Below are 18,874 nucleotides of genomic sequence, written 5' to 3'. Positions count from 1 at the left end.
AATTATTTAATTAATAAGATGAATAATTAGCAATGATCAGTGAGACATTTTTAGGTGTCTACGTTTTCCCCTCTTTGACACAATGTCGAGACGATATTGTTTCAAAGAAAATGAAAATTTTTTGCTCCAATATGCCGAGAGATGGAGGTAGGATGCTCGAGCCTTGAGAGATTGTTTGTGCGTTGAAGGCATGAATTATCTCTTGAAAGAAGAAGAATGGTGATGACATGAATGAGTTTGAGTAGAGAAATGAAATGGTTGGACTGATTCGAAGATTGATTAGATGACAAGATTGATAGGATTGATTTAATAAAGATCAATTCTGGTTTCAGGAAGGAGACAACCTGTATAAGATAAAGATGATTAAAACATCTGGTTTCAAGAAGGATACATCCTGTATAAGACGAAGATAGATGATCATGTCTGGTATCAGGAAGGACACATCTTGTATAAGACAAATGATTAAATATGATGAAAATTAGATGAAAGATGAAAAATAATTGATTGATAAATAGAATAGTATGTGAGGAAACAATTTGAGATGGAATTAGAAAGATGTGAGTAGAAATTGAAATGAAATGACTGATAGTAGAATATGTTAGATGAGAAAATGATTTTTGAGATAGAACAACATGATGAGATGAGAAAATGAAATGATATGATTGATGATGAAATACGAGTCAATCTTGATGGAATGAACTGATATGATTGATGATGATAGTGAATGATGGTGATGAATACTCTTATCATCACTGAGCCTTATTATGTAACAATGAAGCTTAGTACACCAGGGTATAAGTAACCAAGATGTATAGATATCTCATTGTGAGAAACAAACACGTAACATACAAGGAGTGAACCCCTCCATTATGGGACTAGCGTCAGGGGTGGAGGTATCTGTGGTAGTCACAAGCATAGATATTCCTCATGGGATAGTTGCCGAATGAACTTACACAGACACCCACTGGAACCATTGCCCTATAACTTCATTGGTTCACACCACAAACAACAAACAAATAACAAGATCATGCCCATCACGACTCCTCTAGTCACTTGTGGACATCCTTGAGTAGCATAGTAACATGATTGATTACTAATTGATAAAAAGTTAAAGACTAACTAGGACAAAACTTTGGTGGCCATACTGATCTATGCCTTCATGTGATTGCTTGATGTGATTTGGTTGATAATGTTTGGTTTTAGAAAGTTGCGGACCCCGTTTAAGACTGAGCTGTCTAGTTTTGAGTGTATCCTCTTTTGTTTAAGACAAGATAATGATCACTTTGATATGGATAGTTGTCGATTGATAAGACAATTTGATCAACTTGGTTGCAAATTTTGATTAGATAATTTTATCCTTTGCGAACTTCGTGTGAAGTATTTGTTGTATATCTGCTAGGGTATTTGATTCTTACGAGACATGTTATTGCAAGTTTTTGATTGTTTGATTTTTTTTATATTTTTGGATTTTGTGGAACATTTTTGAATGTTTTTGGTTGATTTTGTTGAATTTTTTTTTTTTTTAAAGTTTTTTGATGTTTTTTATTGTTTTTGGTATTTGTTCAGGGTCTTCTTTGATTTTTTTAGGACTTTATCTAATTTTTCAAAAAATTTCAGTACTTTATCTAATTTTTAGGATTTTTTCAGGACTTTTTCTGAATTTTAGGATTTTTTCATTTTCTAATTTTTTAGGATTTTTTTCAGGACTTTATCTGTTTTTAAAGGATTTTTTCAGCTATGCCCCCAATATGCAGACCTATTATGACATGATGATCTAGGCGATGCATATGGAGACAATGAATTTTCGATATGAGATGCTAATGCAAGATGCATGATGAAGATGCAATTCTTATTTGAATAAGGATGATTGTGTGCACCTTTCATTCTGAAATGCACTAATTGGATTAAAGGTGTGGAATGTTTCAGAGGTAGGCATTCAATCCATTCTTAGAAGACCTAGGACCATCCAACTTAACACATGATGTAACCAACATTTATGAATGGAGGCACGTAAAACTTCTCCATCAATTCTTGAAACTTTGATCTTCTTTTGCCCATGTGTGTGAACTTGAGTTTATTCCTACCCTCATAACCACTACGGACCTTTGGAATCATGTGGCTAGCTACATGAGTTATTTTGACTTCAAAAAAACCTGGATAGAGCCTCGCTATCAACAAGCTTTTAGGGCTCCGATGAGGTTATACACTGTAATATCTCTAATATTTCTCCATTACTAGTAGGCGTCCATAGCCCTGATGGAGTTATTCACATATTTCCTTAGTCAATATTTATAGATTTTTGCATGATATTTCAATTATATATATTTGTTCATTTTTCCTTGAAGTGGATATTGGCATAACACTTTTTTCTTTTATTTTCTTGCCTTGACTTGTAAGTAATGACACCTACTTGGGTATGACAATTACAATGATGTTGAAGCAGAATATTAGATTTTTCACTAGCCACTTGATCAACTAGGTATCTGTAAGGACTTAGAGCATGTGATTAATGTGTGAGATATAGCAATTGGTAGATGTTGGGTAACAAGCCTTAATAGTGAAACTTCTACACAACCATGGATAAAGCTTAATCACAAGGTGGCATTGAAGATGGATGATCGAAGACCTCCTAAAAACTTCATGAACCAGTATCTAGGAAATGAGACACCTTCACTCCTCTCCATTTAGACAAGTAAATGACTTAGACAATCTCCTTGCTTTATTGATGCAACTACATGAGAAATAAATAATGATATGGAGATATATGTTGTGCTATGGTGATATGCAAGCAACTATGATGCACTCTAAAATAAAGATATGTGATGCAATATAGTAAATAAATATGCAAATGCGGTATTGAAAATTTAAATGAACCCATCCCCTAGATGTAATATCTTTTTAGGTCCATGATGTTCATAAGGTCGAGGAGTTTTTGTGTAGCTAGTTCATTAGTCTATGTTTGAAGAGTTGGATAAACTTATCTTTTTCAATAGGATATTCAGTTGGGAGTATTTCATGTACAGTTTCTGCTATAGCCTCATTATTTTCAAACCAATCCAGTTGTGGTAGATCTTCTTGCCCCCAGTCTTTCAAATGCGGGTGTATGAGGCAAATAGATTCTAGTTCTGAATTTATGACATGAGCGGGTGTTATGTTTGTTTTTATTGATGTACTTGAAGAGGATGATGAAACCAACCAGGTGTTGATCTCATTAGCCGGTATTATGCTTGTTCTTGTAGAAGATGATGGAACAATTTGGGTGTTGATTTCATTAGTTGGTTCTATGCTTGATTCTATCACTACATTGGCATGTTAAAATGGTGCACACACAATCATTGATAAATTGTTCTCTACATTATGGACTGGATTGGTGATTTCATTGATAAGGGGTTCATGAACAACTTGTGTAGAGGGATTGGGATCATGAGGAGAAATGGTAAGTTCATTTGAGAGGGAATCATGAGGAACATGGAGGATTGTGACATGGAGGGATCCTGATTAGGATCTAGAGAAATAATGGGATCTTGCTTAGGACATGAAGGTGAAGGAATACTTTGGACTTGAATCAAAAAGGGATTATTAGGAAGGATGGAAGGGATGTCCTGACCTTTCTTAGGAGGTGGATGTTGGATGGGACTTGAAAGAATATCTTTCTCTTGAGATAAAAGGGTGTTATTATGAATGGAATAGAAAATAATGAGGGGATCATCATAAGATTCTTGGTCAGTGGGATCTTGATAAAAAATTGGGTAGGATGGAAGGGTTTTTTCTTGATCATGATTTGTTTCATGACTGATTTCTTCTGATTTTGGATTATTCTCTTGACATTGGGAAGGAGTTTGGATATGCATGGGAGATTTTTGGAAGGTTTCAACACTTTGGCTTGATGAGAAATGACTTTGAATGAGACTCTTTGAATCATGACTTGGACTAGATTATATTTGTACTATGTATAGCCCTTGGGAGATTGTGTTATTGGATAGAGATGGTGTGGACTATTCTTGTGTGACTTAAGAGGATGATGAAATGGTGGATATATATGGTTGATATGGGCTTTGGTTGAAAGGGACTTGATTTTGGTTGAAATGGGTTTGAATGTTGAGTTGATGTGATTGGTATGATTGATATGTTGGGTTGAAAGAAAAAGAAGGTTGACTTGACTATAATGTTGGTTGAACTAAAGTAGGAGTGATTTTATTGAAGAATGAAGGTTGACATGTTTGAATGGTCTCACAAGAAAAAGAAGATTGGCCTGATAATGATTCCCTCGTGGTTATCACTTCTCTCATCATTTTTTCTAACCAACACTATGGTTGCTAGGACTTGTCATGTCTCTCATTTATTGTTGCGCAGTCTTGATTTGTTGAGCTAAAATCTCTATGGATGATGATGGAATAGAAATGGAAGGGATGGATTCTTCACCTTCCCTATGAAATGCATAACGCCATTCCACGATGTTCGCTTGATTGGTTTGGACTTAAGATCACAACATGTAAGATGTTTTCTCCATTTCTTGAATGATGGGCTATTTGATTTTGATTTTGATGTTGATGTTGACACTTGATCTTGTTGTAGGTGTTTGATCTTTTTGAAAAATATTGCAAAGACACAATAGAAAAGCAATGAAACAACTTGGCATGATCAAAGGGCACTATTTAAAGGATTTTTTCAAACCCTTGTGGATGTGGAGATCCATTTCAAAAATTCATTTATTTTCGATGAAATTTTGGTCATTCGATAGCACATCAAGCAAACTCTCCTAAGGTTAAAAGGTCATGATATTACCACTACCCACATCTTGATACTCCATCAACTCAAACAACCTTGTCACTCCCTAGGGTGCGCCCATTTTTTTGCCTTTGTCTAGAAATTAATGTTACCAAATTTTTGCACATGCTAAATTTGGTGGCCTAATGAGGCCTTGCTTTCATTCATATGAAAAAGTGCCAAGCAAATCAGCAAATATTGGGTCAAATCATCAGCAAGAAATCATATATGCACTATTTTTGTCTAACCTGTTTGCTTCATTTGTAGATACAGGAAAAGTAAAATACAACATGTGGGTTAAAATATGGCTCCCACGAGAGTTGAGCCCAACATGCTGATGGAGATGAATGTTAAGCAGTTTTTGAATTTTTTCCTTATCGGCAAGACTTGCCCTAATCGGCAAGACTTACCCCAATGAGCAAGCATAGGCATGGAGCGGTTGTATCGGGTATTGGTAGGCAAGTTTCTCCCCTATACCGATGCCCGATAGAAAAGTGGACGAACTAGAGTAAGTAATCGGTTATTGGAAGGAGTTATTCAGTGTTATCTCGATGACCCGATAAGAAGTGTCATAGTTCATTACTGAGATATCAAATTCTTTGAGATTTTAGGATCATTAGGAATTCAAAGTCTGGTGTGCCCGATCAATGTGTGTCATGGAGGGGAGCTAGTGTCACCATACTTCTATGATATCCAATATTAATAAGCACAACTAGGGATTAATTTTTTAAGTGGGGTCCAACAAGTATTGCCCTTTGGCAGCCTAGGAAGTACATGATTGTTCATGCATTTATCATACTTGTGTTCTTGTTGTGATTGGTGCCACTTATATATTTTGTCAATAATCAAGTCCAAAAACATCACCTAGAAATATCAAATTTGTAGTCCAAATTTTGTCATTTTCATCAATTTACCTAGTCCAGAAACAACGGGATCGCCTACAAAAGTAGCGGGATCACTATGTTTGTTTTCATTTATCAGTCTTTTGAAAATGGCACGAATGCTTTGTTCAACATAACTTTTACCAGTTTAGGAATAGTGGGATTTCTTGTTAAAACAACGAGATCATTGTTGCTTGTGTCAGTTTTACCAGTCTTCTGAAAATGATGGGATTGTGAGCTGCCTATTTAGTTTTACTAGTTTATAGTAACCCCAGGATCGCATGTTGAAACAACGAGATCACCTATTGGAAGGACAAGATTTCCCTGAGAACTCATGATGCTGCATATTGTCTCTTAATCCTACTCAGATTTTCCCAGTATCAGGATTGTTGTTATGTTTTTGCGGGTTCGCCAGTTACTTAAACTTGGTCCACATCTATTTGTGTTGTTATTATCACTTACCAAGGTCTTGATTTATCACATCATCTTGATCATCCTAGTTTTTGAGTCATTATCTTGGTCATCATTTTGATTTTGTGTTGTCACTATTGACAGTCAACTTGCATTATCACCATCTTATCATTGTCATATTGTTGTTTCTATAGTCAGGGATTGATATTTCAGTCAAATCAAATATGTAATCCAATCATCAAACTTTTTGAAGTTCATCACATCAAATCAAATCAATTCAAAAGCTAATCTTTTTATCATCTTTGGTCTCACATCCTAAATTGAAAATCTACATTTTGTCTTAGAGACTATTATTACTAGCACTTTTGACTATATCAAGTTTAGAGCCTAGTTTTAAATCATTGTGGTCTTATTACTTTGAGCCCGAGGTCTAGTCCATAACTCATCTTATTACTTGAGTGTATCCTCTTGAGTGGTTTTTGAAGTTGCATCATTCAAATTAGATTATCTATTTGCAATTTGAGTACCAAATCATCCTAATCAATCATCTTGTCCATCTCATGTTTGACGATCAATCAGTTAATCCAAATATTTGACTATAGCTTACTTCATGCCCGTCACCACCCAATCCCGGTCTAGACAAGTGATGGAACAACAATCTTCTCAATTAGGAGTAAGGACATTTGATCCACAGTTGAATCCTGATTTGGGTGTTAATCCCACTGTACTAGAAAGTTTCACTATCATGTTTGATCCACTTAATCTAGTTGCCACTAAAGAAGATATGGTTAATCAACCAGATGAGACTGATGTTCTAGTCAACCCTATCAATTAGTTTCTTTCAAATCAGGACAATTCTCAAATGGTCAATGAAATCATTGAAAAATACACACATCTAATATTTGCTAATATGGTTGCCCAATGTATGACCATTGCGTCACCTGGTATGTTTGTAACTACTAATCCTCAAGGGCCATCTCAACAACAAGTATCTTCACAACAACCCTGCCAGTGCCACTTTTAGTCCAAGCTTTAGTAACACCACCACAACAAAATATCCCATTTGCATCTATAAAATTACCACCTTTGGACACGATGGGAATACATTATCAACCTTTTTATGTTGATTCTCTATCAGGTCCTATGCTATCTTCAGCCTTAGGAGGAGTCATCTACAATGCACCCACTAATGTACCATCTATGTAGCTTATTACTTCAATTTATATGGTTGCCCAAATGCCCATGACTTCTAGCATAGTGCATACGACTCCTTTCATCAGTCCAGTCATGAGACCATTAAACTTATCATCTACACAAACACCAACTTGGACCACAGGAATGCTAGGTTATCTTCCATGAGCTAGTACACAAGCCATGACTAGGACCATGAGTTATATAGTGCCAACATCATTTGTGTCTCTTCTTGTATAGTCTATGCCACAGATTGTTAGTACACCTTAGCATCAACCCCAAGTGACCGCACCACCTATTGTCTCACAACCATGATTTAGTTATTTGCAAGTGCCATCTTCATCTTATATGGTTCCAAATGCGCAACAATAGACAAGTGGTATTCATGAAAATATTTCATCATATAGTACGCCACAACCAAGTGTATCTCATCCAAGCTATGTTGGAGGTATTTATATGCAAGGTAGTGTTCCCCAAATTCAACAACCTCAAAATATGCAGTATCAACAACAATACATTCCTTCACAAAAGAATGTGGCAACTTATTCACAACCACCTCAATATCAACAACAATATCCATCTCAATATAAGAAACAAAATATGTCAAGCTATCAATATCCACATCAACAACCAAATTATGCTTTCCCATCTAAAATGACAAAATCAAACACCACTTTATCAATCAACTACACCATCTCTCGAGCCATTCCCAATTAACACTGAATGGGAACAAATGAAGGCAACCCTTAAAAATTTACAAGATATTAATTCTGAGAAGCTTTTCAAATTTGATGATCTTTGTCCATATCCATTTGATAAGTCCATAACATCAATGTCATTCCCCAAACATTTTGAAACACCGAAATTTGATAAATACAAGGGGAAAGGTGATCCACATCATCACATTAAGGAATTCAATATGGCTTGTTAAGAAGTTGCATATTGTGATAATTATCTCTTACATCTCTTTCCCAAGAGTCTTAGTGGTCCATCTCTGGAATGGTTTTCCAAATTGCCATTTAGCATCATCACTACATCGCAAACTTATCAGAGAGATTTGTGGCCCATTATCATTACAATGTGGAAAAGGAAATTTCCATGCTTGGTCTTTGTCAGGCCAAACACAAAGGAGGATAAAACCTTTTGGATTATATTCAAAGATGGAGAGCCCCCATTGGTTGTCTCCCTTGTATAGTACCCGACACTCAATTGGTTCCAATATTCATCAATAATCTACACCTGAAGCTTGCATATCATATTCGCTTAAATTGTGAAGTTACATTCAAAGATGTTGTGTCCAAGGGACCATCAGTAGAACATTCCTTGATTGATGAAGGAATCATCAAGCTTTACAAAGAGCCTTCTGACAAACCAAGTGGTGATAGGCAAAGATATTGGAACAAAAACAAGAACGTTGTAGGAGATGGTGTTACTGATTCTAAGATAATTCAAATGGTTGGGGCTGCCAAACCACAACTTGCACATGCATACTCTAATCAACAATCATATACCAATCCATCACCAACAATACATGTCAATCCACCGCCATAGGTTTATCATAATCCTCAAATGCTGACATCAAATGTGCGAACTAATCATACCAATGCCATCACCATTTCTCAAGCTCCTCCTCGACAAACAAATTATAATAACCCAAGATGTCAATTTACACCTATGCGGGAACCCTTGGATGTCATTTTCAAGTGTATGGAGTAACATAATATGGTAGTGTATCCACAAACAATACCATTTGATGAGTCTAAACCAATCCTGATTGGTATAAAGAGAATGAGTATTATGCTTATCATTATTTCAAGGGTCATGCAATGAATAAATGCATGAAGCTTAAACATCTAGTCCAAGATCTTATTGACCAAGGAAAAATTGATGTTGATCCTACCACAGGAAAGTCACCAAATGCGAATCTAGGTATGTATAAGGATGCCCTTCCTAAACATCAAGGAGAGGCTAGCACGTCAAATGCAGATCGATCTCATACAACAAATAACATTAACTATAACAAAGTCTTGTTTAACTATGGTGGTATGATAGGTTGTATTACCCAAGTAGAAGAGCATGTCAATATGATTTGTATCAAAGGAGCTGATACTCAATGTGCCACAACCACTAGAAGAGCTTGCATGACGGTTCTTGGAGCTCCACCTCCTACCATACCTCCAGTTCCCGTGTCTACACAATATAACATTCTTGAGCACTTAGGGTAGACCCCTACATAGATCTCCATTTTAGATTTGTTGAAAGCTTCACCTACTCATCAAGAGATTATTAACTGTGCATTGCAAGAAATTCATGTGCCTAGCAACATAGATCCTACGCAATTCAAAGCTTTGGTAGCACATTTATCTACCACATACCATCTCAGTTTCATCCAATCTGATGCCATGGTTCTTGATCCCAATCATATCCATCCACTTAATATCAAAGCCATTATCAAGCACTACAAAGTAAAGCGAGTTTTGATTGATAATGGTTTTTCCCTAAATCTTTGTACTTTGAAATTTGTTACATAGGTAGGGTATACTATCATGGATTTGCATAACCAATGCATCACTATCAAAGCATATGATAATGTAGAGAGAAGCTCAGTAGGGATGATCAATCTTCCAATTCAGGTGGGCCCAGTAACACAAGATACTCTTTGCCATGCGATTGATCTTGATCTTCCATTCAACATCCTTCTTGGTAGCCCATGGATTCATGCCATGTAGGCCATGTCATCCACTTACCACCAATGTTTAAAATTTCCATATCAAGGCTATGAAATTACTATTCGAGGTGACACTCAACCATTTGAGTATTGTCATACTCTTGAAGCATCTTCCCCATATTGTCATCATTGCCCAGGTATTAATGTTGGAATCCCTCAAACTACTCCATCATCCTCATATGTTGACCCCGAGTCCATACTCACTGCTGCTAAATAAAAACTTCCATTTCATCCACCTTTTCCCAACTCAAGATCAATGACATTGATTGTGGTGAATATGCTTTACAAGGAACCCTTGTAGTGGGTGCATTACCTCTAGATCCTCATACCCATGGGAAACCTACGAAAGAGAAAAAGAAGAAAGATCTCGTGGTTAGAATGTGTGGTTCTACTACATTCCAATCTCATGGTGAATTTAATCATGAGGTCATAGAAGGAGATATTAATCAGTGGCTTTTCAGGGATGCTGATGTAGATAATGATACCTGCCTTAATCACTTCAAAGAAAAATACCCAATAGCATACAAATTGGCTACCGAGAAATGAGATTACCAAGGTGGAGGATTAGGACACGAAGAACATGGAAGCAAAAAAGATCTATTGATCCACTTCCAAATGTTCGTAATCAAGGGCTTGGTTTTGGACATTCTTCTTAGTTGTTGTTGGTACTATAGAGGTTACAAATGCAAAGATCTATTTACAGTATGATAGTGCTTATCCAGATTTCACCATTACCATGTATTGGTAAAAAATCTAGGATCTATGCCATACTAGGTTAGATTGACTTTCCCTAGTAGCATGGAGGTAATAGATGTCAAAATTTATTGACTCAAAAAGTTCATTAGGCTGTGAAAATATCATTAATGGCCTTATATGATGTGTGTTGTTATACTTCCACCTTATCTGGTGATGATTATAACTATTATGGGATTCTTTTTCATTATCACAATTGGTGAAGAGGGCTACGGAAAAAGATGGGACCCGTAATGTAGTATAAGATGCATTGACCTTCCTTTCTCTAGTTAGGGTGAACTTAAATGGTAAATGACATTAATGAACCAATTAATGGAAGATACATGTGTAATAGTGTCACATCCACTTCCTATTTCTAGTTGGGTGCTATGTATGTGTGAATCAATCACTATGTAATTGTGTAACAATGGCTTCAAGTATTGTTTACATCATTCTTATGCCCTTCCTAGTGGTGACAACAAGTAGTATGCTATTTTTTCTTATCATCATAAGTGGTAGTGGATTGGGAAAAAGGATGAGACCCATAGTGTAGTAAGCGATGCATTGAAATTCATTTTTTTAATGAGATGTACTTACATGCTTTTGTCTTAGTGAACAAAGAGAAGGAAAAGATGCTTGCAATAAGGTTGCAATTGTAGACACCTAAAATAGTCCTATCTTAATTAAATAAATATTTTTATTCTAAGTCTTCTATTAATTAAATAAATCTTTATTTATTTAATTAATTCATTTATCCTTTTCTAGCCCTTCCCTATTTAAATAAATTTTTTTATTTATTTAAATTATCCTTTCCTTTTATTTATTTAATTGGTCCCACTTCTTCTATTAATTAAATAAATCTTTACTTATTAATTAATACATTAGATTTTTCCTCTATGACAAATGTCATTTATCTTACCTACCCCCTTCATATTTTATTATTTCCTCTACCTACCCTTTAAGCCTAGCCGACCATTTATTATTTTCACCTCTTAATCTTATCCCTCCATTTTCTAAAGTGCCTTCTATATAAGAGGATTCTTTCATCCTTTTAATCCTAATAATCCTAATGCATCTACCAATCTTTCAAGCAATCAAGCAACATTACAACCACAATTCGTTCTTTGTTGAGCTCTTGTGCACATACAAAATCTGAGAGCAAATATATCAAACAAGATCAATGGAGATAGGAGACAATGAAGATCAAACCATATTTGGCATGTGAATGGTATTATTGTTTCAATTTGTTGATTTGCATGTTCTTAGGTTTCTTCATTGGTGTATGGTGAATGCTTTATTGTAGAACTAAGGTTTGTTGTGATTGGATCTTTTATGGTTTGCAATAGTTATCATCATCATTTTCACCATATACAACAATTACTTCCTTTTTTCTAACTAATCACTATGTATACTTGTAAGGTTGCTAAATTATTCACATTTTATATATGCATTGAGTGCTTAAGGTAGTTGCACTATGTATATGTGACGCATGCACAAGTTATCACATTATAGATATGTGATGCGTGTCTAAGCTAGTCTCCATGTGTATCTATGATTTAAGTATGAGCTAGTCACCTTACATATATGTGATGTATGCCTAAGCTAACCATGGTGTGCACCCATGAAGTGTAAAAGAGCTAATCACTCATGTATGTGTGACATAAGTGGGAATCATCCGTGTTGTGTATAGATGATATATGCTTGAGCTGATCAATGTGAGAATAAGTGATGTTGGAACAATATGGTTCTTGTGTGGTTTGGCATGTTTGTACGCTAATGTTGGCATGGGATCAAAACATGATTAGAATGCATTTGATACCAATCTATAGTAATTGAATTAACTTGAGAACATAAGCTTAATGAATAGTGATGGTTTAAAAGTGAGACAAAAGATCTCATATTAGAGGAAATGATGAATTCTCTATATCATTAGAGTGTAAATTGCAAAGCCTTTGATTCTCAAAATGGATTATAAATAAGTAGGGATGCTACGAATGAACCCTCGATGTTTAGACTAGGGTCTAGGATTAGTTCCCTAACATTTGGAACTTAACACATTCGAAGGTGAATTTATGAGTTGTAGTAGAGAGTTGTCACCACAACCATGGTTGGAAAAGTTATGAAGTTGACACTTCCAAATTGGATGGAAGATGATTCATTGATTAAGTTGGTACTTGTGGTGGATTTAAAAAATAGCAGTAACCAAGGGTAATTATTACATCCTCCTCATAGCCTCTTTCTCTCGATACATAGGTATCAATGTAAATAAGGACATGATAAAATTAGTTAGCTTTTAGCCTATCTAGGAGAGTCTTATTAACTATATTGAGTTCACACTTTAAGGACTTTAAATTTCCTTTTTTCACACTTCATAAGGATGTGATAAATGTACACATATTTAGAGACACGTATCTCAAGTGCACATGGCACATTAGATACCCTTGTCCTATGTATATACACGATGGTTAGAGTCCTCAACCATCTTCTCATCTTATCCCTACCTTCACATGCAAGGGCTTCATTATATATTTTTATTCACCTTTTTATGATATATATTTGGCTTATATATTTTACAAATATTCATTTGTGGAAGTTATTGGATTTTGCATTCAGATCTTGGTTGTTCCAATAATAGGAGGTGTTTTTTTGTAGTGTGTCAAATTATGATATTTTTATTAGGATGCAATTGTGTGGTTTTAAGTCAAACTCATTGGTCCTTATTTCGTGAGCAGTGGTTCACATGAACCTATCTCTCATGAAATGAATGGTCTAGTTAGCACTCACTAAATCTAGGCGATGCTCATAGGGTTGAAGCATTTGGACTTGTTGAGAGGTCATCCATCTCAATGCTACTCCAAGTCAAGTGTGCTTAACCATGGATTTTCCTCCAAGATCAATAATTTCACTCAAAAACCATGTAGTTGAACCGTAATAGAAACATCATAACCCATTTCTTTGCACCCGATGATGAATAAGGATTATTAAATTAGCTTCTTCTTCTTTTCTTTGTTGCGCAGGGTATCCCCATGCCTTGCCTTGATCTTACTTACTGCCAAGTTGGGCTAGGAATGGGTGAGTGGGGGCAAGACTAATCCCTTGGGGCTGCATGCGGCTGTAAACTACGTATATCAGGTGAGCCTGCACCTCATAATCAAACCAGGAACCAAACCCACAGCCCAAACCAACTTCGCCACTCCATGAATTTATAAAATTAGTTTTTCAATTATATAAACCTGATGATGTTAAACAGCTCATAGTTCACATCAAGATTCTCTCTATCTAGAAGTTCTCTTCCCTGCTGTACTTGTCATCGTTCCCAGTTATTGTGTATTTTTATTTGACTGGCCATAAATATTTTTACGGTACACAAATTTATGAGCAGACCATATTTTTAATGGATAGAGATCACATCATAATTTATAGAAAAGGAGCTTTTCTTGAGCAAAGTTTCAAAACCATGTTTCTATTTTAAACTTTGAAAAATGAAAAAACTAAGGTAAGAATCGAGATCTTCCCTTTCAATGGGAACTGATTGGAATAGACAGAGTGTTAGCTCACGTGAAAATTTGCCATAAATGCCAAAGTACTGCCAAGGTCAAACTGGTGCACTTATTTTTTGTCTGCAAACTCACGGGCTCCCTGCTTGCCAAATTCAAACAACAGAAAAATTAAAGCCGATCTTCATTGAAAATGAAAATGTATCACGAGATTCCTCTTCTTTTCAATTTCCTGCCTCTGTCAAAACTCAGACACCAATTCAGTTGATTTGTATATTAGGAAAAGAGAAAGTCAAGAGGCCTATAAAAGGCCCCATCAATCCTTCATTTTTCATAGTGTAATGCACAGTCAACCAATTGAAAGTTGTGCTAGAATGCATTGGAAGAATTGGGTTTTGATTGATTTTGTGTGAAGGAATGCTGACCTCGCCAACAATCTCACCAATTATGTCTTAGATATATGTATATATCTCTGCACACAGAGGTGAGATTGTTGGAGAGGTTCAACATGTCTATGCACAGATAGCTTAGCAGTACTCAGAGCAATATCAACAATGGTTATTATTATTTTTTATTAATATTTGTAGGTATTTTTATGTTTTTTTTTTATGATGGTAGTTTTAATTTTATCAGATTTCTACAGTACAAACTAATTGTTTATAGATTTGATTGTGTCTTTAGTTTTTAGCATGATGTTTTGGATCACACTCTATTTCATTCTGATGAAATGTCTCTAGTTTTTAGGATACATTTTGGATCACATTCTATTTTATCCTGATGATGGATCATAGAGTGTGATCCAATGAGTCTCTAGTTTTTAGGATTGACGTTTCAGATCACACTATTTCATTCTGATGATGGATCACAGAGTGTGATGGGAAACGTCAATTCTAAAAACTAGAGACAATCAAATCCAGAAGCAATTAAGGGACAAATGGTAGTTTTAATTTTTGGATTTACAAGAATTTATAAGTTTTTTACAATTATCAGAAGATTATTTTTCTTATCAATTTAACCTGTCTGATTTTTTATATATTTTTTCACTGTGGCTATGTCTTTGAAATAATTTTTTTGTTCTTATGCAGAGGGTAACCATTTTTTTCTGTTAGTAGTTTTTACACAAAAGACTAGTTCACTTGATCTTTCTAGATCATTAAAAGATAATTTTGAATGTTATATGATTTCTTCTGATTATAATTTTTTTTCATTATTTTGAAATGGATAAATTATTTGATTAAAAAGTAAACTGTTGGAATTCATAGTTGGATTGTTTTAGATCATATGAAACTAGACATTCATTTGTTGTATGAAACTTCACATTCATTTGTTGTATGAAACTTCATCTGTGAAAGTATAGAATAAAGTTATTTTGAAATTACTATCCTACCTTGATTTAGATGCTACCTCCTTTCATCTTTTACCCATTTAAAACAAATAGTTTCACTAATAGCTTTGTTCACATGTACATTTGTTCATGCCAGTGTACATGTGTTAGCTGTAATTCCACTGGGTCTTTAAAAAAACTGTCTGTGCTGTAAAGTTACATGGGGAACATCAATCACAAACCTAAATTTCTATCTTGAGTCCTAGCTTGGAGAGGGGAGTTTTCAATCACCATCTGTAACTGCTGATGCTGAAATCTTTGTTTCAGTGGCTATTATTCATTGGGAAATGCATTCATTTCTAAATATTGTACTGGTGTAATAATGAATATGGTTCAGATTTTTACAATTTATTAGTGTATTTGATCGTGTGTATTTTTTCATCGATGTTTCAGATCACATTTCCGATCTATCATTATGATGTTAGAGAGTAAGATGGAAATAATGATATCGTAAATTTTATGTAATTCTGTGAGTGAAGAAAACTTATTTTCATTTGATCATTCTTCTTTTCTTGATTCAAAATTAAAAAAAAAATTCTTTCTTATAAATTTAAAAAAAAACTTTTTTCTAAAATACTAAAATCCTTACAAATTCAAGAATCAATCAAACCTAATATTAAAATTTAAAACCTAATATTAAAATTTAAAAAACATTAGAATTTTAAGTGTCCACTACAACTAAAATTGTAGAACAATTCATCACATATTCAAAATATGATATTGAGAATTTATGATTCTTGTCAGAATTAGGACTACAGCTGTGTTTAACTGACACAGTACTACAATTTGCACTGCCAAAAAATTTGGCACTAGACAATCTGGCAGTGAGCAGTTATGCCAAATTAACAGGGCAGAGTCTAAGTGAAGAGTGATATTTAAACTTTAAATAGTAGGTGGTCTCAGTATTACATTTTACCTAAAGCTCCATCTTCTCCTCAGCTTTTAACTGGTTAAGGATGACATTTTACATTCAGTCATATTCATGTTACTTGTGATTTATGTTCCCTTGAAAGAAGGCTAGGTTTAGGTTATGGTACTTAAAAAGATTTTCAGTGAAGATTACTGAGAAAGTTTAGGAATGCTTCCAGATATCTGGTCTCGTAGAGAAGTTGTATGGATGATTCATGTATAAATTGAAGAGTTTCAGTTCAAAGAATTTTTTTGAAAATGAAGGTTTTTAATGTATTTTTGGTAATCTTTGTAAAAGTGTAAGGTCTTCTTAAAATCTTTTTGGTTTGCTCATTTTATCAAAAAGGTTTATCAATAAAAATAAAAATACAAATTATTTAGAGATAAGATTATTGTGTTATTAATCAATAAATATTATAAAAAAATTTATAATACAATTATTTCTATTTAAAGTGATTAGTTTTTATAGTAGTGACAATGTGTTTTGACTATTTGTCTTTTATTAATAGAAAAAAGGTGTGTACTAATGGACAATTTCACCGTCTACTTTTGATCTACAATGAATAGAAACTGCAATAATTCTCAATTTTCCAAATACCAAAGATTTAAATGCTCCCATAAAAGACTTATTATAGTGTTTTCAATGATTGTTGAGTTTTCTAACGTTTTGAGTAAAGATCATCAATCACTAGATGTTGAACTAATGCTTGTATGGTTTCAATTTTAAGTTGATGTCGATGTGACAATGAACACTAGCACACCTACATTGTTGTTTACTTAGCTATGATATGGTCTATGCTTGGTATAGTTTATAGTACTATTAGACACTTGTGGACTTTTATTTGAAACTTTATTTTTTTCCTATTTTCTTATTTTTATATGCTTTTTGGATCCTTTTGGACCATTATGAGCCCTCAATTGTGTAGATTTTTTTCACAATAAGGGGAACCTTAGTGCTTTGCATGAGATCATCCATCTTCCTCACAAGCTTTGTCACATTTCTTGTTTTCACAATACATGAAACCTTAATTCTTTGCATGAGATCATCCATCTTCCTCGCAAACTTGTCATATTTATTGGCAAGGCTAAAAACCTACTTCTACATAGTATTTATCTACTTTTGTTGGTTGCAGAGATTCCTACATCACATGAGCTATATTTGCAACTAGATAGTATACATTTTCTTCTTTATTTGAACATTGGATTGAACATAATTTGAATTACATAGGCCAAGTTCACCATTTGTAATATTAGTTTAGAGAAGAGTCCACACATATTGTTAGAGAAGGCATCAACACATCTAGAATAATAATTATGCCTGAACATTATTTGTATGCATTATTATGAAATCATGTTAGATGAAGAGTTAGTAAATAAGAGAGTAGCCCTCTAAGAGATCAATATGTTGATAAATGAGCTGAGAATGGTACTAGAACCAAAGGGCATGTTTAGATTGTTACTCAATCAAAAGAAGTTGTGGTTATAATAAATGAATGTGTGCTCCAATTTTTTTAATTAGAGTATTTGAAACATTTCACAATATTCTTTTTGTGATTGTGGTCTCAACATGTTCAAATTATGCCTTCTACTTCGAACCAAATATGAAGGGTACCTATTTTGCCAAAATCACTTGAAGACAATATGAACCTCATCCCCAAACATGTCAAAGCTTTTATACTCAACTATATATATGATTTCTATTGAACTTTAAAAAAAATATTTAATTACATTAATAAACTAAAAAACAATTTAATAGAATTGAAATTTTAATAAACCTTCATTAAAGTTATATCAAATATAATATTTAAAAAAAAGGTAAAGATTTATATGAAGATAGCTGTTTTTTAAAGTTGCTTTAGATTCAATTCAAATTTCTATTCAAAATTTATATGTATTTTACAACATTTTCAATAACAAAAATAATAATTATAACTATTGTCATTTTTTTACATTAAGAACAATACATTATTGATATTACAAAAATATATCAAAGATACATTATTATTTACAAAGAAATTCAAAAATATTATTTTTACAATTCATCTTTGAAATGATAAAATTTATAAATTTTCTATTACTATAATTTAATTATATGAATTATTGTAAAAATTATAATATATTATTATGAATAGGATAAAAAATTGTACTAACTAATTTTTTTTAAATTAAATTAAAATTTTTGAAAAACAATAATAATATAACTATGCTCTCTCCATACTATTAAACAAAATGTCAATCCCATGTCTTCGTTTCAATTTTCATAGTTTTTAGAGAAAGAAAGTCCTCTAATTAAATGTATAGTTTATGACAATTATAAGAGTTAAAAGGAAGTATGTCTTGTTAATGGGCCTCACTAGGTTGATCTAGTTTCATT

The 18,874-nt window shown here is 33.8% G+C and overlaps 1 protein-coding gene across 1 annotated transcript in view; it reads left to right on the top strand.

The window, feature by feature from the left end:
- LOC131856955 (uncharacterized) overlaps positions 1-16,463 on the top strand; it is an 88,735-nt gene extending 72,272 nt beyond the window's left edge. Inside the window, exon 2 of the mRNA XM_059208922.1 lies at positions 16,336-16,463. Coding sequence (XP_059064905.1) covers positions 16,336-16,463 — 128 coding nt within the window. The remainder of the gene's footprint in view (positions 1-16,335) is intronic.
- Positions 16,464-18,874: the final 2,411 nt, after the last annotated feature.

Source organism: Cryptomeria japonica, chromosome 7 (assembly GCF_030272615.1).
Source record: "Cryptomeria japonica chromosome 7, Sugi_1.0, whole genome shotgun sequence".
Lineage (NCBI taxonomy): Eukaryota > Viridiplantae > Streptophyta > Pinopsida > Cupressales > Cupressaceae > Cryptomeria > Cryptomeria japonica.
This window is presented reverse-complemented; position numbering and strand designations above follow the sequence as displayed.